Genomic DNA, 21,707 nt, shown 5'->3' with positions numbered 1-21,707 from the left:
TTCCCCCCCAAACCAGGTCGGGGAACAGCGGGATGGCGGCGCTGAGCCTCCCCGCTGTCCCCCGAGCTTGTGGGGCTGGCCGATGTCTGCCCGGCACGAGGGGCGCTCTGTTTCAGGGTGCCTTGCGCACCAGGCAGCAGGCTGCTATCCGCAGCCTAGGGAGCCCTGCGGGAACTCCCGCAGGCTCCCCAGGCTTGCTGATAGCTTCCTGAAGCCTGGAGAGCGAGAGGGGTCGGTGCGCACCGACCCCTCTCGCTCTCCAAGCTTCAGCGAAAGCCTGTATTCGCCCCATAGGACGCACACAGATTTCCCCTTCATTTTTGGAGGGGGAAAAGTGCGTCCTATAGGGCGAAATATACGGTAATCAGATGCTTACACTGACTTGTGGCAGTGGGCCATACTGAGCCAAGTTGAACCAACGGATACAGTACAAGGCAGCTGCTTGTGTTGCTAAGCCCTAAGTAGCGTCAGGCGCATAAATGTATTCTTATGCAAGGGTAAATGGGCATGAGTTATTTTCTCTTTTTACGAAGCTCTGGGAAACTGAGAGAATGGGGTTTCTTTATTTTTTACCAAGGATTCTCAGGATCCCTGTCAAGCTGCAACTCCTAGATAGTTTAAGGGCACCCATGACAGTTAAACCCATTTAAAACTGCTGCAGTGTGAGGCAGGAATGAACAAATCTTACCAGTTTTATTTATTTATTTATTGAATGAATGAATGAATGAATGAATGAATTTATATACCGCCCTATACCCAGGAGGTACAGGAAAGTTCATAAAATAAAATCAAGATATAAAACAACAAAATACATAATAAAAATAAAAAACAACACAATAGCCCTCCCCTCAAAAAACCCACATTTTAAAAGGACATAGGATGTAAATCAGATCAACCAAAGGCCTGGTTAAAAAGGAACGTTTTTGCCTGGCACCTAAAGGTGTATAATGAAGGCACCATGCGCACTTCCCTGGTGAGAGCATTCCACAGGCAGGGAGCCACTGCAGAGAAGGCCCCGTTCTCGTGCTGCCACCCTCTGGACCTCTTGAGGAGGAGCCACACAAAGGAGGCTTTTCTCAGTTTCCCCTACTTCGGTTGGGATTCCACATCATAAGAGTTAGAAGGGACCCTGAGGGTCATCTAGTCCAACCCCTGCAATGCAGGAATCCTGCCCACAGCCATCCCTGAGTGGGCTCGAACCCGCTGTGCCACAGAAGGGTTCAGTTTGCATTAAAAAGAGGAGGGTTCTCGTGAAAATTCAGCACTATTTTCATGCAAATTAGTACAGCATCCTGTTCTCGCAATGGCCGCCCAGATGCCCATCATGGGGAAATCCCCCAAACAGGACCCAAGCTTCTGTTATGTTCAGAAGCATCGCTGCTTCAAACTGTGCAGGGAGGACATAGCCATCATGACTAGCAGCCATCGATAGCCTTAATCCCCCATGAATTTGTCCAGCCCTCTTTTAAAGGTTGGCGGTCACGACTGCCTCCAGTGGCAGTGAGTTCCACAGTCTGCACTGCGTGAGGCAATCCTTTCTTTCATCTGCCCTGCATCATTCCTCTCCATTGGATGTCCCTGAGTTCTAGGTTAGGAGAGAGGGAGGGAAACTTCTCTCCTTCCACTTTGTCAGGCATAATTTTATCACCATCCATCATGTCGCTTCTTAAACGCTGCAGCCTTCCTTCATAGGGGAGTCATCCCCTCGATCATTTTGCTTGTCCTTCCCTGAACCTTTGCCAAATTCTCCCAGTTGGTAAAATGCTCAAAGGCTGGCAAGGGGGGTTCTTTGTCGGACGTGTTGCAGTGTGTAAGCATGCTAATTGGAAAGGAGATGGGCTGGAAGCTCAGCGCTGAGCGTAACCTCAGCGTTTGCCCCAAGGCAGTGCTGAGTCTGCTGAGGACGTCTGAGGCCCCGCACAGATGCTCTGAGCTCAGCGGAGAGTCTTGGCGCGAGGCTGCCAGTGCATAGACCTCGCCGTGCCCCCGTCGCCTCCTCTGTGCCACCCAGACTTGGCTGCTCTGCCAGCGTTGCTTGGTTACGTTGGCGATGTTCAGAGTTCCAGGTGACGACAATTATCTCCTCTCCGGGCCAAGGGGGGGCGGGTTGCGGAGGGGGCAGGGAGGGAGCAGGCTTGCACCTGGCACCTCCAGCGCCAGGCAGCTTGGGGAAGCTGCAGGAAAAGGGCAAGCAGAGCAATCCAGGAGGGCTGGAGCGCGCCGCCCCTGCGAGGGAGGGCTGCAGCTTTTGGGCTTAGGCAAAAGTTGATGGGCAAGATGGGAGGAAGGATAACAGAGGTTTGTGCAATGAGGTCTGGTGTGGAGAAGGAGTTGTAGGGAAGGTCTTCTCCCTCTCCCCCATTCTTTAAGTACAGTGGTACCTTGGGGTAAGAACTTAATTTGTTCCGGAGGTCTGTTCTTAAGCTGAAACTGTTCTTAACCTGAGGTACTACTTTAGCTAATGGGGCCTCCCGCTGCCACCACACAATTTCTGTTCTCGTCCTGAAGCAAAGTTCTTAACCCGAGGTACTATTTCTTGGTTAGCAGAGTCTGTAACTTGAAGCGTCTGTAACCCGAGGTACCACTGTATTTGTTATTTCTTTATTGCATTACATGGATCCCGTCCGTAACACGAGGTTCCACTGTACTATTCCCCCATTGTTTCCTCTGAGTAGCTCAAGGTGGCATAACTGGTTCATTCCCTTCCTCACTGAATCCCCATTACAGCCCTATGAGGTAGGCTAGGCCCAAGGTCCCCACCCACTGAGCTTCATGGCAAGTGGGGATTTGAACCCTGGATTCCCAGGTCCTAGTCCAACACTCTAACCACTATACTGCGCTGGCTCTCTACATATTATGCGCTCTCCCCTAACATATGCATTTTGAGTACGTCTTGTTTGGATAACTCTGTGGAAGGAGGGTGAATTTCAAAGGAGAGCCTCGTTTGGCGGGTTTGGCGTCGATTTCAGGAAGTGCAAACAAGGCGTGTTCGTATTAAAATGTGGACCACAAATTGAACATGCATCCGATCCCAAAGGGAACGTGGCAGAAAAGATCTCTAGGGTGGCAGGATTTGGCCAGCACAAGGGTGGGGGATAAATTTAAGCAGTGCCCAACTCTCATCGCAGTTCAAGGGACTGATTCCAGCAGGGCCAAAATCCAGCTGTGAAATCGGGGTGCAATTGTGGCCATCCACAAGCATTCCTAAGAACTCAAAAGAAAGTCCTTCTTCACTGGGCACATAATTAAACTATGGAACTCTCTGCCACAGGAGAGGAGAGGGCTCTTCCGCTCGGGTCCTGCTTGTGGGTTTCCCATTCAGGGAATCTGTTTGGCAACTGTAAGTACAGGATGCTGGAGTAGGTGAGGCCGTTGGCCTGATCCAGCAGACTCAGATGATGATCTTACCTTCTCCTGCCTCTTCTGCCTTCCAGAAACCAAGGAGGAGCTGGAGGAGCTCATGTCTGACATCAAGAAGACAGCCAACAAAGTGCGCTCCAAGCTAAAGAGTGAGTATCTCCTTGCACGGGGGCAGGATGAGGGTGCTACGCACAGGGGCTGGTTTGGCTTCCGACCCCCATCTCTCTTGACTTGAGGCACAGCAGAGGGAGGCAGGTGGCATGGACAGCCTTCGGTGGACATGGCAGGAGATAGAACTTCAGGGCTCTGGTGACAAGCTTAGTGCAGGGGGCCACGTTTGGAGGCTCAATATTTATTTTCCTGGGAAACTCAGCTTTTTGGGGGTTGGGTGGGTGTGTTTCAAGTTTCTAGTCCTCATGCTCAGAGGTGTTGTGGGAAATGGCTGTTGGAGGGGTAAAAGGGGCATCTGTGCCCTACAGAGCAAGTTGTCCTCCAAATCAGAATGGTAAAGGTAAAGGGACCCCTGACCATTAGGTCCAGTCATGGACGACTCTGGGGTTGCGGCGCTCATCTCGCTTTACTGGCCAAGGGAGCCGGTGTACAGCTTCCGGGTCATGTGACCAGCATGACTAAGCTGCTTCTGGCGAACCAGAGCAGCGCACGGTAACGCCGTTTACCTTCCCGCCAGATAAATACCGGTATTTATCTACTTGCACTTTGACGTGCTTTCGAACTGTTAGGTTGGCAGGAGCAGGGACTGAACAACAGGAGCTCACCCCGTCGCAGGGATTCGAACTGTCGACAAGTCCTAGGCTCTGTGGTTTAATCCACAGCGCCACCAGCGTCCCTGTATAAATCAGAATGGAGGAAGCCCCTAAAAGGGGCAGTGGAAAATGATCTGCAAGTCAAGGATGTCCTAGGAACCTCTGCCTTGTTTTTTTCAAGATTTTGAACCTTCATGGCTTCCTAGATCCTTTTGGCTGTGCCTGGAGATCTCAGAACCAGGGCAGCTCCTCTCCCCTCCTGCTTGGAGATAACCAAAGGAAATGCAGATTTGCATCCTTTATTTGGGCTGCAGGGTTCACCTTTCATAGCCCAGATTTTTGCTTTTCCTTCTAAATTAAATGAGGTGTTCTGGCTTTCCTGGGGCAGTTTTAGGGATGCTCCTAGATGGTCTTTTGCCTTCTGGGGAGCTATTTTTAACCTAGTCTGAAATGGGCATCAGGCAGGCGAGGAAGGAGAGAGAGTGAGAGAGAGAGAGTCCCATCTGTTTCTCAACCCCCGCCCCCTTTCTCTTCCTTCTCTGAACGTCTGATCTGCTTTTCTCTCCCCCTTAGGTATTGAGCAGAGCATTGAGCAGGAGGAAGGGCTCAACAGATCGTCAGCAGATTTGAGAATAAGAAAGACACAGGTAGGTGGCCCTGTTACCCACTCACTGCCTGGTCTGTGAGTTTCTTTTAAGCCCCCGTTAAAGCCTTATGATCCAGTGGGCACTTCTTGTGGCAGTGAGTTCCATATGTTAACATCCAATAGTGTGAACTTTGGGGCACCTGGAAATATTACATTTCACAATATGTTGTCCATAGTCATAGAATTGTAGTGTTGGAAGGTACCACCAAGGGTCATCTAGTCCAGCCCCCTGCAATGCAGAAATCTCAGCTACAGAATCCCTGGCAGATGGGATCCAACCTCTGTTTAAAAAGCTCCAAGGAAAGAGAGTCGACGGCACTCTGAGATAGTCCTTCCTTTCTCCTCTGGCTGATTGGTTCCATTCGAGTGACCCAAAGTCTGGCGTTGGTGTGGTTTGTGACAGATAATATTTATATTTTGAAATATAAAATGATGGAGCTGTATTCGATTTCTACCCAAAGTTAGTTGCCATTAATTTCAGTGTGTCTACTCTTGAGTACAAACTTGGGTGGCTTACACCCCTTGGATGCTTATATTTTGATCTTCACAGTTAAAAATAATAATAATCAGTTTTGTTACATTCCTTCTGTTTTATGGTTTGTACGACTAGACACCTCCTGAAGATTTTGTCTGCAAGCCTGGCCTTTAATACTTTAAAAATAAAATTCTCTCTTTCCACTTCCTCCACACCACGCATAATTTATTTTTAAGGAACAGTAAAACTTCTGTCACATCCTTTCATTGAAAAACACCAAATCTTGGCACTGGGTATTTTCCTACCACTGGCAGGGGCTGATGACTGTGGCTCCCCGAACCCTCTCCATCTGGCCCTTGGGACACTCAGTGGCCCAGCTACACCCTCTCCTCATGTGCCTGAGCCAGACTGGGATGTGCCATCAGATTTGTGATGCTGCTACTTGCTTCTGTGGACAGAGGATGGGTTGGAACATACAAATGAAAAAAAAAATGCATCTTTTGCTCCGCCCACATTTGCCTCAGCTCCACCCACTGCTGGTTTATGCCTTGTTGGAATTGGTCCCTTGCACTGTGAGCTGGGTGTTAACTTGGGTGTGGTCTGTTCAAATTTCTCCTCAGTGCCGTCCTGTTAACCCAGGAATCTTTCAACTAATATTTCTGAATTCTCTTTAGGGTTTTTTTTGGGGGGGGGCACATTCCATTTGTGGTTCCCATTTCAACATGTTGCTGCCTCGTTCGCACTTCCGAAACAAAGCCAAAGGCAAAAATTCATCTCCCCTTTGAATTTCCTCTCCAGCCAAGCAAGGTGTACTCAAAGGGACTGCATTAGGGAAAGTGTGTACCAAATTAAAACGTGTAGAGTCAGTGTGGTGCAATGGTTAGAGTGTTGGATTAGGACCCAGGAGAGACCCGGGTTCAAATTCAGCCACAAAGCTCACTGGTTGCCCTTGGGGGGCCAGTCACTGCCTCTCAGCCTCACAGGGTGGTAATGGGAATTAAATGAGGAGGTTTTTTGAGTCCACGTCTCCCGTAACCAACTAGATTCTTTCTGCGGCACCCCTGTGGGGCTCAGGAGCCCAGTTATGTCACCCCTTGCCTGCAGCCTCTCACCCTTTTTCAGCCTCCTCTCCCCTTTTCCTTGGGATCCCTCTGGGCAGCTACTGCTGCGGCCCTTGGTCTCTAAGCTGCTCCCCTCCCCCAAAGAAAGGTACCTCTCAGGCAGCCCTGTTTAGGGAAGTTTATAATGACTGGTTTTTAATGTATTTTTAATCTTTTGTTGGAAGCTGCCCAGAGTGGGTGGGGTATAAATAATACATTTTTATTAATATTATCATTATTATTATGACCCGGGTGGCGCTGTGGATTAAACCACAGAGCCTAGGACTTGCCAATCAGAAGGTCGGCGGTTCAAATCCCCGCGACGGGCTGAGCTCCCGTTGCTCGGTCCCTGCTCCTGCCAACCTAGCAGTTCGAAAGCACCTCAAAGTGCAAGTAGATAAATAGGTACCGCTCTGACGGGAAGGTAAACGGTGTTTCCGTGCGCTGCTCTGGTTCGCCAGAAGTGGCTTAGTCATGCTGGCCACATGACCCGGAAGGTGTACGCCGGTTCCCTTGGCCAATAAAGCGAGATGAGCGCCACAACCCCAGAGTCGTCCACGACTGGACCTAATGGTCAGGGGTCCCTTTACCTTTACTACTACTACTACTACTACTATTATTATTATTATTTAATTATTTATTACCTCCAAGAGGCAACCTTTGCCTGCGGAGCTTAAAGCCTGGGCTGTTGCAATAAACAGCTGTGCAAACCTTTGGGAGACAGAGAAAGAAGAGGGCAACAGAGGAAGGAGGGAAAGAGGGGCAGAGGCCAGTGTTGCCCACGGCACCCTTGACCATCATTCAAGGCACCCCAGGGTGCCACGGTACACTGGTTGAAAACCACTGGCGTATGCCGTCCTTGAGCCCCCTGGAGAAAGAAGAGGTGTGGATATAAATTCAATAAATAAATAAATTGATGCAACATACAAGAAGGTGTGATATTTTAGGGGAATCGCTTGCAAAAATGTGCCCGTTTGGAAAAACACGGCATATGAAAAGTGCTGACAAATTCTGTTAAAAAGATTCAAAACAAGAGCTGAACTCGGGGTTGAGAAATGAGCAACTGAAATGAAGGGATTCATCCATCTCTGGTCCAGTTTCAAAGCGGAAGGCTGGATTAAGGCTGAGGGGGCGAAGTAGCTGGTTTGGGGGGTGGCTCCTGGTGAAATGCCCCCCCCCTTCCCAAGGGGTTGGGGAGGAAGAGCCTGACTTTTCCCCTCTCCCCAGCCTTTGTGGATGCTGAAGGGCACCAACAGCTCATCTTCACAACAAACAAAGCCAGTTCCAAGTCATCGCCCCCCCAAACCTCCCCGTCACACAATGATGAGCAGCCAAGTCTGATCTCCAAAGAAACGGCGCTCTCTCTCTCTCTCTCTCTGACTCCCCGAAACGCAGCAGATGGGCGATGCGCCGGGGAGAGCAAGTGTGAAAATGTTTTGCTGTGCAGCCGCCTGTTCCTTAATCAGAGGCAAGGAACTACGGTGCATGAGCCGGGGCGGAAAGCAGGAAGCAGCGGGTGGGTGGGATGCTCTTCCGTGCTTTAGTCTTTTATTTCTCTTCTGAATTACGCAAGGGTATCGGCAGCAGAAGAAGGTGGGGCCGTCTAGAGCAGTGTTTCCCAACCACTGTTCCACGGCACACTAGTGTGCCGCGAGATGTTGCCTGGTGTGCCGCAGGAAAAATTAAAAAATTCGAAAGGTTTTTTTTTTTTTAAAAGTCAAATTTTCGATTGGGGCGCCATCACTAGATGACCCCTGGGGTTCCCTCCCTCCCTCCCGCTCTGCGCCTCCCTCCTTCTCCTCCTCCTCCGGGGAGGCCCTTCCTGGCTCTCGGCCAAGGCTTGGCGGCTGCCACTCACTCACTCGCTCGCCCACCCGTCCCTCCATCCCTGCACCCGGCCTCTCCCCCTCCGTCCCCAGCGCGGGGGCTGCCGGGATCCGTAGTCCCCTCGCCCTTGGGCTCCGCGCCCGCGCGGGGTGCGCAAACTACGTTTCCCAGCGTGGCCTGGCGGGCCGGGCGTTTTGTTTGAAGCGCTCTTCTCCCGGCCATGGAATGAGCGCGGCGGCGGCGGCCGGGCGGGCAGGGGCTCTTCCGCGCAGACCCCGCGCAGCCTGCCTGCGCCCCCGCGGAGATCGGGCAGCAGGATGGAGCCCGGGGATCCCCGCGGAGGCGGAGCGGTGGAGGCGGAGGCTGCCCCCCAGGTAGGGCTGCGTCGGGGGGGTTTATTTTTGCAATGCTGCACCCGCGCCTGAGGGGATGCATTGGACCGCGGGGAGACCCCTTGGCGGGCGTGCAAGGCAATGCATGCGTGCAGGCGTTGCATGGAGTGCAGTGCAATGCAATGGCAACACGGCGCCCTGCATGCATGCATGCAACTTCCACCGGTGCTCCGGACTTGGCAGGTGAGGGGGGTCCCCAGTGGGCGGCAGAGAGAGCCGGGAGGGCGAAGGGGAGCCGGGGGGGAGCAGCGCTGTTCCCCGAGCCGAGCCCGGGGGAAAACTTCGGTGTCGTTGCGCCGGGTGTTGGAAGCGGAGGCTGGCGGGGGCCCCTCACCTGCAAAACCTGGTCGCCTCTCATATATTTCGTGCATTGCATTCATCACCCGCTTTCTCCTCCAAGGAGCTCCCGGGGGCGCGCGTGGTTCTCCCCGTGTTATCCTCGCAACAACAGCCCTGCGAGGTGGGTCAGGCGAGTGGCCCAAGGGAGCACCCAGGGATTGTCCTGGCCAGGTGGGGTGATTTGAACCCTGCTCTCTGCCCGGTCTTCGTCCTCATTTAGCCCCCACATGTGCATGACTGTGCATGACTGAGGTTTTCCCCCCTCGTCTTGGCTATGGTGTGAGTCTGTCCTGTGAATTAATGGGGTTCTGCCTTCGGAGAAGATGAGCCAGCCCTCAAGGAGATGATAATGTAATTTGCTAGCAATTCATGTCCCTCCCGGCGTGACGCTGCGCGCTGACGTCACGGGGCTGTAATGGTGGTGTGCCTCAAGATTTTTTTCATGAAACAAGTGTGCCTTTGCCCAAAAAAGGTTGGGAAACACTGGTCTAGAGGAGCGAGGCACAACCTGGTACCGTCCAGGTGTTGTGGGCGGTGGGCTGTGGCTCCCATCAGCTCCCCAACTGGCGGGGCCAAGGGGTCAGTGATGGTGCCAGGGTTCTGACTTCTATGGGCAGTTGTTGAGGGTCCGCGCCTCCCCCCACAAAGGGGCTTCCTGGACCTGCTCTTCCTCTGCCCCATTGCAAACACCATGAATTGCAGGATATGTTGTGTGTGAAGTCGATTTTCTTAAGGAAAACTTACTTTTCTTAAGAAAACCTACTGATGGATAGTCAGTGTGGTCTAGTGGTCAGAGTGCGGGACTAGGACCTTGGGAGATCAGGGTTCGAATCCCCACTCAGCCAAGAAATTTGCTGGGGGACCTTGGGCCAGCCATGCGCTCTCCGTCTAACCTACCTCATGGGTTTGTCACGAGGATAAAACGGGGTAGAGAACTATGTACTCCACCTTGAGCTCCTTAGAGGAAATAAATGCAATAAAATAAACAGAAGTAAATCAATTGTCACAGAATCCTCTTGGTGCCGGTGTTTTAAATTCCCGAGGCACATTTTGCATCTGGTGTGGGTCCAGTTGTGACCACGTGGAGATCTCTGGATGCCTGGTTGTCAGTGCTGCAGCAGACAGACTAACATGCTTACCGTTCTGGAAAATGATGGCAGCCATGTTTTCTCTTCCCCCACCCGCCCAGCATTCCACCTTGTCCCGGAAGTTTGTGGAGGTGATGTCAGAGTACAACGCCACCCAGTCGGACTACCGGGAGCGCTGCAAGGGCAGGATCCAAAGGCAGCTAGAAATAAGTGAGTTGCTTCCATGCTCCCCCTTCTCTTGAGAATTGCTGCCCGTTGTTCGCTCTCTCCTTGCAGGGAATTCACTACTGCCAAATGTTTCATTCCCCTATTTTCTGTGCTGTTCTCCTGACTATTCAGGCCTTGTCTTTGTCTTTAGTGACACACGCACACAGGCACTATCTTATTCACTGTGTATGGGAAACGTCCTATTTTTCAGGGCTACTGTGCCTTTTATTGGAAGCTTCCTGGCCAGCATGGTGACAATATTGGTTAGTTCCTGTTTCTGGAAGTGAGGCTCAAATTACTGATTTCTTCTCATTGTTTCTCTCAATGCTTAGCAGAAAAGGTAGAATTTCACTATAAAAGAAAGATAATGAAACAACAACTTCATTTATTTATTTTATACACACACACACACCACTTGATTGTTTAAAAAACCCTCAAACTTGTTTACAAAAAGGTAAACCAATAAAATGGAGAAAAATTCTCAATCATACTATTATGATGATGATTATGACCATTATAATTAATTATTATTATTCATTATTTATACCTCGCCTATCTGGCTGGGCAGCTCCCAACAGAATATTAAAACACAATAAAACATCAAACATTAAAAACTGCCCTAAACAGGGCTGCTTTTCGATGTCTTCTAAAAGTCATATAGTTGTTTATTTCCTTGACATCTGATGGGAGGGCATTCCAGATGGCGGGCACCACCACCGAGAAGGCCCTCAGAGCTGGACCTAAGTGCCCGGGCTGAACGATGGGGGTGAAGATGCTGCTTCAGGTATACTGGGCCGAGGCCGTTTAAAACATACAAAAGTTAAAATATTAAAACAGATTAAAATTACCTCTAAATAAGTAGGTGCCAGGAATTTTAGAGCCCCCAGCCACGGAACCATAGCTGACCAATTAAGGGGAAGTGTATTTCAATTTCAGTAAAGCCATGATATTCTTTGGTAAAAGCTGGTAAAATGTGGGCTGGGGGGGGCATGTAACTGTTAGGTAGATTGCAGAGGGTTGTGCTAGATGACACTTGTCCCTTCCAGCTCTATGACCTCCTGATCATCAGGCCGTGCTTGCTGTGACGGATGGGAGTTATGATCCTCTGATTTCCACAGGCATCTGGTTGGCTACTGTTGGAATTCCATTCCTCCCGTGCTGCAGATGTGTGGGATTGTTACATGTCACATGTCTGTGTTTACATTCCAGCACTGATTTTTGGAGTCTTACAAGCGGAAAGTGAGGTACGCTGTTTCTATTCTGTACAGTCATACCTCGGGTTACAGGTTGCGTTTTTTTCAGGTTACGGACGCGCTGAAACCTGGAAGTACCGGAACGGGTTACTTCTAGGTTTTGGAGGTCGTGCATGCGCAGAAGTGCTAAATCGCACTATGCGCAGAAGCGCCGAATTGCAACCCTTGCATATGCAGACGCGCCACTGCGGGTTGCGAACTTGCATCCCGCATGGATCACATTCGCAACTCGAGCGTCCACTGTACAGCTATTGCTTTTGCAATAACAAGAAAGACAGAGAGAGAAGCCATGTTTTCTTTCTTATGTTACAGTGGTACCTCGCAAGACGAATGCCTCGCAAGACGGAAAACCCACAAGACGAAAGGGTTTTCTGTTTTGGAGGCGCTTCACAAGACGAATTTCCCTACGGGCTTGCTTCGCAAGAAGAAAGCCCATAGGGAAATCTCCGGGGACCTCTTTTAAATGCTGGTGGTGGGGAGCAAAGCCTTTCCCCCCCTCCGGCCTTCAGAAGAGGTCCAGGAAGGCCGGCGGGGGCCGAAAGGCTTTGCTCCCCACCGCCAGCATTTTAAAAGCAGTCCGGGATAGCAGGGAAGCGCTTCCCGCTATCGCGGACGGCTTTTGAAGGCAGGCGGGGGGGAGCAAAGACTTTCGCCCCCCGCCCGCCTTCAGAAGAGGTCCTGGACCTCTTCTGAAGGCGGACGGGGGGGCGAAAGTCTTTGCTCCCCCCTGCCTGCCTTCCCGGGAGAGCGGAGAAAGGCAGCGCGTTTCTTCGCTGTCCCGGACGGCTTTTGAAGGCAGGCGGGGGGGGCAAAGACTTTCGCCCCCCTGCCTGCCTTCCCGGGAGAGCGGAGAAAGGCAGCGCGTTTCTTCGCTGTCCCGGACGTCTTTTGAAGGCAGGCGGGGGGTTGGGGCAAAGACTTTCGCCCCCCGTCCGCCTTCAGAAGAGGTCCAGGACCTCTTCTGAAGGCGGGCGGGGGGCGAAAGTCTTTGCTCCCCCCTGCCTGCCTTCCCGGGAGAGCGGAGAAAGGCAGCACGTTTCTCCGCTGTCCCGGACGGCTTTGGAAGGCAGGCGGTGGGGAGCAAAGACTTTCGCCCCCCGCCCGCCTTCAGAAGAGGTCCTGGACCTCTTCTGAAGGCGGACGGGGGGCGAAAGTCTTTGCTCCCCCCTGCCTGCCTTCCCGGGAGAGCGGAGAAAGGCAGCGCGTTTCTCCGCTGTCCCGGACGGCTTTTGAAGGCAGGCGGGGGGGGGGGGGGTCCAGGACCTCTTCTGAAGGCGGGCGGGGGGCAAAAGTCTTTGCCCCCCCTGCCTGCCTTCCCAGATGTCCTCCGCTGTCCCGGGCGATTTTAAAATGCCGCCCGTCAGCATTTTAAGATCGCCCCGGACAGCGGAGAAGTCCTCCGCTGTCCCGGGGTTTTTTAAAATGCTGGGGGTGGGAAGAAAAGCCCTTGTCCCCCCCCCCAGCCTTCAGAAGAGGTCGGGGGACAGACTGTCCCCGGACCTGGTCTGAAGGCGGTTTCCATAGGAACGCATTAATTGATTTTCAATGCATTCCTATGGGAAACCGTGCATCGCAAGACGAAAAACTCGCAAGAAGAAAAAACTTGCGGAACGAATTAATTTCGTCTTGCGAGGCACCACTGTACGTTTGATTTTGTGTGTGTTAAATTAGGCTTAGATGTTACACCTCAAGACTCAGTCTGTTTGGACTCTGCTAGTCATGAGCTCATGTCCTTGGATATGGGTCACATCAGCGTGACGGGACACCGGAGTGATGAATTCCGGGCAGTGCTGTGTTGTGGGGGAGGCACCGGCCTCGGCGTTATCACCCAACATTTGGGAACAGGATGCTAGACTAGATGGGCCCTTGGTAGTTCAACTCTGTTTGGAGGGCACCACGCCCCTGTTGTAAGGAGAAAGCGTTGCAGGAGGATTTTGGCTGACTAGGATGGAATGGGATTAAACATTTTAGGGAGATCTTGGCTATAAGAAAAGGGCGGTTTTAGGTAACACTGTGCTGTGTCTGGCACATCTTTTCAAATTTTGCTTCTAATTAATTGGAAGGAACAAACACCACCTCGGCAACACTCAAAAGCTCAGCCATTTGAACCACCCTCACCCCAGACACACCTTCCTGTGTGGAAACTTTCTTAGCAAAAACGAGATCTGCACAGCAGTGTCTGGCCTAATGAGCACAGCAACTTATTTCTGGTAGATCTTGCCCCCATGAAGCAGTTGCTGAAACTGAAGGTCCCCACCTCCCCAAGTCCCCTCCTCTCCAGGCAATCTGAGACTGCACCTGCATGAAGCCACCTACTCCTCTGCCCTCTTCACGCCTCTTCTGGTTCAGGGAGACAAGAGGGAAGGGGAGCTGGTCACAGCAGGAGGGGGAGACACCTGTGGCTCTTCATTGCCTAGTTATCTCCCGCTTGGACTACTGCAATGCGCTCTATGTGGGGCTACCTTTGAAGGTGACCCGGAAACTACAACTAATCCAGAATGTGGCAGCTAGACTAGTGACTGGGGGCAGCCGCCGAGACCACATAACACTGGTCTTGAAAGACCTACATTGGCTCCCAGTATGTTTCCAAGCACAATTGAAAGTGTTGGTGTTGACCTTTAAAGCCCTAAACGGCCTCGGTCCAGTATACCTGAAGGAGTGTCTCCACCCCCATCGTTCTGCCCGGACGCTGAGGTCCAGAGCCGAGGGCCTTCTGGCGGTTCCCTCATTGCAAGAAGCAAAGCTACAGGGAACCAAGCAGAGGGCCTTCTCGGTAGTGGCGCCCGCCCTGTGGAACGCCCTCCCATCAGATGTCAAAGAGAGAAACAACTACCTGACATTCAGAAGACATCTTAAGGCAGCCCTGTTCAGGGAAGTTTTTAACGTGTGATATTTTAGTGTGTTTTTGGTTTTTGTTGGAAGCCGCTCAGAGTAGCTGGGGAAATTCAGCCAGATGGATGGGGTACAAATAATAAATTATTATTATTATTGCCTGACTCCTTTCTGCCACAGACTCTCCCTGCTCACTAAGCCCGTCACCTCTTCAGCTTCTGACACCTCTTCCCAGTCTTCTCCCTCTGACCACTCATTGTTGTCCCACCGACACCCCCCTGGCTCTGAGCCTTCTCCTTTGGGGCTCCCCAGCTGGTTCCTCCCACCATTCCTCTGCGTCCAACAGGTCTGCGACTCTTGCTTTCCTTCCTGCGGGTCATGCCTTACCTGCTTGGCTTCTCAGGGCATGCTGCAGCCGGCCCCTCTGCCTGGCCTTTGGGCTTTGTGGCCAGCAAGGCATCCCTGGCGGCAGATAAGTTGTTCAGTGCCTTGAGGCGACGTGCGCGCATGTGGCTTTTTTCAGGCTGCCAGTGCGAAGGGGGTGGGCATGTGAGGAGCTGGCGGGAACAGGTAAGGGGGTGGAGGTGAGATTGGGAGAGATGAGAATAGAAGGACTGAGTGGGAGAAGTTGGGAATCAGAGGAGAGCCGGTTGCCAGGAGGGAGGGAAGGCGGGCAGCCGGCTAGAGGAGATGGAGCCAATCGGCAGCCTTAGCTGGAGATGAGCTGATGGGGGGGGGATCTAGGGCAGAGCACAGGGAGGGGGCAGTCTGCAATCTTCACTTTTACTTGCTGAGGGTAAAAGGAAGGTTGTGAAGATGAGCAAAAGTGCCTTTTGAAGGCAGATCCTGTAGGAACTAAGCAGAAACATTGACTAAACCTCAAGGATCGCCTCTCCCCATATAAACCAACCCGGACTCTGTGATCATAATCGCAAGAGGCCCAAAGGGTGGCAACACGAGAACCGGCCTTTTCTGCAGTGGCTCCCTATTTGTGGAATGCTGTCCCCAGGGATGTTCGGCTAGCACCTTCATTATACATCGTTTGGCACCAGGCTTTGGCTGATCGATATATTTTAAAATGTGGGACCAGGGCTGGGCGGTATTTTGTTCTATTTATTTGTGGTTTTATATTGCATTTTTATATCACGAAGCACCCTGAGACCTTCTGATGAAGGGCAGTATATAGACTTAATGAATAAATAAAATATTAAGAAAGAGAACCGTGGCCTGTCCTCAAACCCAGTGGTGTCATGGTAAATTCAGGAGAGCAGGGTCCCTTCAGGAGAGCCACAGCCATGTCCCTTCGAAGATTATAGGGCCTTCTAAGGTAACAAAAATAATAATAAGTCATGGGATTGCATTGCAACAAGCAGTGTGGATCGCCATATGCTGCTTTTCAGCTAGCTACAATTTTCTGCGCACGCCCCTGGGTGCATAGAGGGCTCCAACACCTTCTTTTGGAGTGATTTTAAGTTGTGTTAAGTTCCATAACTTGCACCCCATTCTCTTGAAACTGAAACATCCTTTGTGTTTTCAGAGTTCCTAAAAAATGCTTAGCTTTGGAGCATATGGAGCAAGTCCTCCTTGTTGCTCTTCCACGCGCCTTCTCCTGAGGGACCCTGGAAGCCCCTCCTATGAAGCTGTCTCCCCTTCTTTCACTGCTTGCCAGCACAAAGGCTGAGAAGACTTATTCTCAGTGCCCAGAAAGCTTCCTTTTTGTGCTGATTGGGCAGCTCCAGGATGCCAGAGTCTGGGACCCTGCAGAGTCTTTTTGCGCGCGCGCACACACACACACACACACACACACACACACACCATGACCCCAGACCACTGCTCAAACCACAGCATGTTGGAAAGAAAGGGATGCATTGACTTCTCTGTGCCCTTTGCAGCTGGCAGAACCACCACCAGTGAGGAGCTGGAGGATATGTTGGAGAGTGGGAACCCTGCCATTTTCTCTTCTGGGGTATGTGTGTCATCGTCCGCCCCCGTCCCCGCCCCCCCCCCAGCTTTGTGATCTTGCTAGTCTTAAGTCTCAGATTTGGGGTACCAATGAAGACTTTCTTTGTTCAGATGGGGGTTGCTTTAGAAGTGCCACCTCTTTAACCTGGCAGCGGGCAGATCTACACTCATGGTTTTTAACGCTAAAGAAAAAGTTAAGGAATGGTCCTGAGAACCATACATTAAAATGTGACACCAGAGGGCGCTGCAGAGCAACTAGCTATCACAAACCAGGTGGTAGACTTTGTGGAAAAGAGGCGAAAACTGATGTTTTAGAACAATATTAGTGTTCTAATAACATTTAAAAGGTGAGTGTAGATCCAGCTAGTCTGTGGGCAACTATTTTGCCACAGTGGGGAGAACACCAAGGGCGTTTGCTGAGACCTCGGCCCTAATTGCCATCCGGTGCAACAGAGGCTGCTCTCTACCACTAGAGTTGCAGCCTTGCAAAACAAAACCGCAAACGTTTCTCAGGCAGAAGCTGCCAGCCCAGCCGCTGAGGCAAAGCCTTGTTAGTTTTTCTCTCTCCTGCTTTTCACATGGCACTCAAGGCCGTCTAGGCAGGCCCAGGTCTCCTGCCCAGGTATGGACTGTTCCCTAATCTACTTCGTGTCAATAAAATTACTGCACCTTCAAACCATGCTGACAGGCCGCGTTAACCATCTGTGGCATGGAAAAAAGAAAACAATAAAGCCTGCTTAAACACCTAGAGTCATTTCTCAACTTGCCCCCACATCAAGTGAGTGTCAGTCCCTGAACCCTGTAAATTTTATTCAGCACCTGCCCCCCCCCCCGGACTTATTCCTTGGACTTCTGCAGACGTAACACAAATGCACTTCCAAACCCTAAGAAACACAGAATGGTAGAATTGGAAGGGAACCTGAGGATCATGTAGTCCAGTGTTTCCCAAACTTGGGTCTCCTGCTGTTTTTGGACTACAACTCCCATCATCCCTAGCTAGCAAAACCAGTGGTCAGGGATGATGGGAACTGTAGTACAAAAACAGCTCCAGACCCAAGTTTGGGAAACCCTGATTTAGGCCAACACCCGCCCCCCCCCCTTTTGCAATGCAGAAATATGCAGCTGTCCCATACAGGGATCGAACCTGCAACCTTGGCACCATCAGCACCACGCTCTAACCGACTGAGCTGTCCGTTCTGCCTAGGAACGCCATTTCATTTCCTTTTTCACGGAAGCCGCGATTCTCAGGGAAGCGACTTCTGCGGTCTGGCAGGATCGTGAGACTCTCTCCATCCGAGTCATGCAAGACGGGGCGAGGCAGGGGGGGTGGAGAGAAAGGGCCCCTTGGAGATCTGGAGCCTGGGGGTTCCCGATCCCAACGGCTCCTCACGCCCTGCCTTGGTTCGTCCCCAGATCATCATGGACTCCAACATCACGAAGCAGGCACTGAACGAGATCGAGACTCGGCACAGCGAGATCATCAAGCTCGAGAACAGCATCCGGGAGTTGCACGATATGTTCATGGACATGGCGATGCTAGTGGAGAGCCAGGTAAGGGCTGATCTGGGGGGCGGGAAGGCTGGGGGGAGGGAGGAAGGAAGGGGTGGGAAACTGCAGAGTGGACCCCTGGGACTGGCAGGTCGAGGAACCAATGTCTGGCCCCGAGGGCTGTGTCACCTTCAGGAGCCACCTGCCAGTCATGGGCGGGGCCAGAGGGCAAAGTGGGCGGGCAGATTCTAGTTGCTGTGGAAACCCCAGGAGGGGAGAGTGATGCTCTTCTGCTCGGATCCTGCTTGCCGGTTCCCCACAGGCCACACTGAGAACTGGATGGGCCATTGGCCTGATCCAGCAGCCTCTTCCGATGTGAATTGATTCACCCTGGCCTTGGGCACCTGGTATCTGCGTGTTTCAGGACTTCTCATCCTATCCTTGTGATGTGTTTTAACTGTTTTTAACTCTGAATTTTACATTGTTGGCACCCATCCGGGGACCTGCTGGTGAAGGGAAAGAAAAGACCCTCTCCTGAAACCTTGGAGAGCTGCTGTCTGTCAGTGTAGATCAGGGTTTCCCAAACTTATTTTGTAAAAACAATTTTGGATTGGTTTTTCAACAAATACAAGAACCATTAAACACTTATCCAGCAGCACAGTGGCCCCTTGGTTCTCAAACTTAATCCGTTCCGGAAGTCCGTTCCGAAACCAAAGCGTTCCAAAACCAAGTCGCGCTTTCCCATCAAAAGTAACGCAAAATGGATTAATCTGTTCCAGACTTTTAAAAACAACCCCTAAAGCAGCAATTTAACATGAATTTTACTATCTAACAAGACCATTGATCCATAGAATGAAAGCAATAAGCAATGTACTGCAGTCACACAATCAATCAGTAGCTGAACTGGGTTCCAAACAGTCACAAAAGCAAAACAAAAAAAGCCACAAAAACGCAAAATAAATAGCAAAAACAGACAGACCTCAGCGCAACACTTAAAATGGAGCATGTTTGGTTTCCAAAAAAAGTTTGCAAACCGGAACACTTACTTTCGGGTTTGCAGTGTTGTTTGAGTACCAAGGCGTTTGAGAACCAAAGTACCACTGTAAATCTAATGGTATTTGTTTTATCCATTGTCTCTAGGAAATTGTTAGGCTGCAAGCAGCTGCCCCCCACGCTGCTCCTCCACCTATCTCCCCTAGATATCTTTGGCAAAACACATGGCACAGGGTTGCAAATTTCATCTGCGCCCACCTCCCGGCTGCGAAATGCAGCCAGTGAATTGGAGCAGATCCGGTTGGGTGGGGGCTAATGGGACCCCCAATTGTTTCCAGGTGGGCCAATTACTTTGGGTATGTCGAAATGGGTTTGTGTGATCTTTTACATATGTTTGTGGGAGAGGGAGTTATTTTGTTGTTGTTTTCGTTTTAACTATTTACCTGTGTTTTTACCTTGTGTTTTTATCCTGCGAACCACCCTGAGAGCTTGTGATGAAGGGGGATGGATATATACATCAAATGAATAAAAATAAAATAAAATCTGAGTTAGTGGGTAGGATATTCATTTGGGGGATTAATTTAGAATGATCTTTTGTAGATACCACATAGGATCATAAAGCTGGAAGGAGCCCAAAGAGTCGTATACCTGTAGTCCGACCCACTGCAATAAATGAATTCTGATGGGGGGGCGGGAATTGAATAAATTGGAGGGGGATTTATTTACTAAGTAGATTTTTGTGGGGATCTGGCTATGGTGCAAATCAGTTGATGGCTTTGTTGGATTGGTCGGAAGGGGAGTTGCTTCCCTTCCCTTCTGTGATATTTAAAAATAAATTAGCATATGTAAATCAAGGTCCGTGGGCCCCATCAATAGCAGGCGCCTTGCAGTGCCGTACCTTGAAGAGGTTTCCTCTTTGAGGTGAGAACCAGGGTTTTCTGCAACTTTCGTCCTACTCAAGAGTAGACCCACTGAATGGCATGACTAATGTAGGCCTGTTGATTTCAGTGGGTCTTCTCTGAGCAGAGCTGAGCTGATGACAACCCTCCATTCCTGGAGCTCAGCGCCTGCCCCTCCTGACCCCTCTTTCTATCCCCCCCATGCTGCCGTGCACACCTGGAGAAGGGCACCCAGGCATTGGCAGGTAATGTCCCCTCCCCCCCCCAGCTCCCTGCGCTGAGGCTGCTGCATGCCTGTGCTGTCCCTGCATGCCTGGTGATATGTGTCCCCTATGATGTCAGTGGGAAGCGAGGACTAGAACAGGTGGACAATCGGAACGAAACCGGATCTTGGAAGACTTAGGATAAAAGGAAGGACTTCTTCACACAGTGCTGAGTTAAACTGTGGAACTCCCTCCCACAGGAGGCAGTGACGGCCACCAACCTAGATGGCTTTAAAAGAGGATTAGAGAAATTCGTGGAGGAAGAGATGGATGACTATGAGCCATGGAGGCAGTGATGCTTCTGAAAACCACAGGAGGGGAGAGTGCTGGGGTCCTCCTTGTGGGTTTCCCATTGGGGCATGTGGCTAGCCACTGTGAGAGCAGGATGCTGGACTCGATGGGCCCCTTTGACCTGATCCACCAGAGCTTCAGTTACTTCCTGCTCTGAGTAGGGCTAGGTGTGGAATACAGCCCTCTGAAACCAGAGCCCTGCTTGACGTCTCTCAGTTTATGTGCATGTAGTGGAAGGCTCACTATGCCTCTAGTCCCTGCTGTGGACCAATTTGCTCTGCCCCCCCCCAAGGGGAAACAGGATCAGGGGGCTAGCGGAAGGGAGGATTCAGCCTCCTTCCTCGGCTGTGTCTTGGAGCAGCTTGGTCCGGGCAGTCTGTTCTCCCTTGGGAGGGCACCCGTTTCTGGTTTTGCCAGCCAAGGTAGGTCAAGAGGAGTAAGACCTGGGAATGGGTTGTGCTGCATCTGTGTTCCTTCCTGCATGCATTTGTGGTCGTTATCGTTGCTGCCTTCCTGGTGTGCTGCTGGAACATGTGTGGTCTTTGTATCACTGACTTTGTGGAGCCTTTCCCTCCTGTCTCTTTGAATGTTTTCTGTGCAAAACCGGACTCCCTGTTGCCTGTGATTTATTCTTTTTATTTATTGCATTTGCATCCTACCTTTTTTTTTTCCCTCCATGGAGCTCAAAGTGGCAGGACATGGTTCTGCCCATTTATTCCCTGCGAGGTAGGCTAGGCTAAGAGGCAGTAACTGGCCCAAGGTCACCCAGTCCTAGTCCAACACTCTAACCACTATACTGCACTGGTTCTCAATTTAATCCGTTTCCTCCTCCTCCTCTCCTTCTGACTCCCTACTGGCAGGTCTGGGACTGAACGCTTGGAATGGGAAGTGGGAGAATTTGCCCTCTTGCAAACCCCCAATGAAGATGTTTGTGAGCAGGCAGGAGGGAAAAGGGGAGCAGGTGGAGGCCCCTGCCAGTGGCTTTGCTAAAACAAGAGCAACGTATGTGCGTCCTCCGCTGCGTAGGGCGAGATGATTGACCGCATTGAATACAACGTGGAGCACTCGGTGGACTACGTGGAGAGGGCCGTCTCAGACACCAAGAAAGCAGTCAAGTACCAGAGCAAAGCCAGGCGGGTAAGTTAGTGCTTTGCAGATAAAGAAGCATTGCAGGCAGCAAAGGCCACCAATAGGGTTGGGTGCAATCTGCTTTTCCACATTGCGGTGTATCAGCAGCCAAACATCGCAGTCTGGCTCCATAGATGGTATTTAACTCCAAGTAGGTTGGCTAAGATTTATAAAACAGATTCAGATACGTGGTGGAAGTGTGAAGAAGCAGAGGGAATGTTTTTCCACACGTGGTGGACATGTAAAAAGTTAAAAGTGTATTGGGAAATGATTTATAATGAATTGGGAAAAAATGTTGAAAACACTTTCCCCCCAAAAAACCAGAATCCTTTTTGTTGAGGATAACTCAGACTTGTAATTCCTAGGGTCAGGAAAGGTTATTTATGTATGCAACAACTGC

At 51.1% G+C, this 21,707-nt stretch overlaps 1 protein-coding gene across 3 annotated transcripts in view; it reads left to right on the top strand.

Moving 5' to 3' along the window:
- STX1A (syntaxin 1A) overlaps positions 1 to 21,707 on the top strand; it is a 44,011-nt gene that overhangs the window by 18,804 nt on the left and 3,500 nt on the right. Inside the window, exons 4-10 of one of the 3 annotated variants that reach the window (XR_014002587.1) lie at positions 3,435 to 3,509; positions 4,698 to 4,771; positions 10,093 to 10,201; positions 16,176 to 16,249; positions 17,659 to 17,796; positions 19,735 to 19,870; positions 21,040 to 21,204. Coding sequence is in view for 2 of the 3 variants with exons in the window: in XM_081173165.1 (XP_081029291.1) it covers positions 3,435 to 3,509; positions 4,698 to 4,771; positions 10,093 to 10,201; positions 16,176 to 16,249; positions 17,659 to 17,796; positions 21,206 to 21,316 (581 nt within the window). In the remaining variant the exon portion in view is untranslated. Of the gene's footprint in view, positions 1 to 3,434; positions 3,510 to 4,697; positions 4,772 to 10,092; positions 10,202 to 16,175; positions 16,250 to 17,658; positions 17,797 to 19,734; positions 19,871 to 21,039; positions 21,317 to 21,707 lie in introns of those variants that run through there. The other 2 variants (XM_081173165.1, XM_081173166.1) reach the window with 2 other exon arrangements.

Source organism: Podarcis bocagei (genome assembly GCF_964188305.1).
Source record: "Podarcis bocagei genome assembly, chromosome: 15".
Taxonomy (NCBI): Eukaryota; Metazoa; Chordata; class Lepidosauria; order Squamata; family Lacertidae; genus Podarcis; species Podarcis bocagei.
Note: the sequence above shows the minus strand (reverse complement) of the source record. Positions and strands in the feature narration are given on the sequence as shown.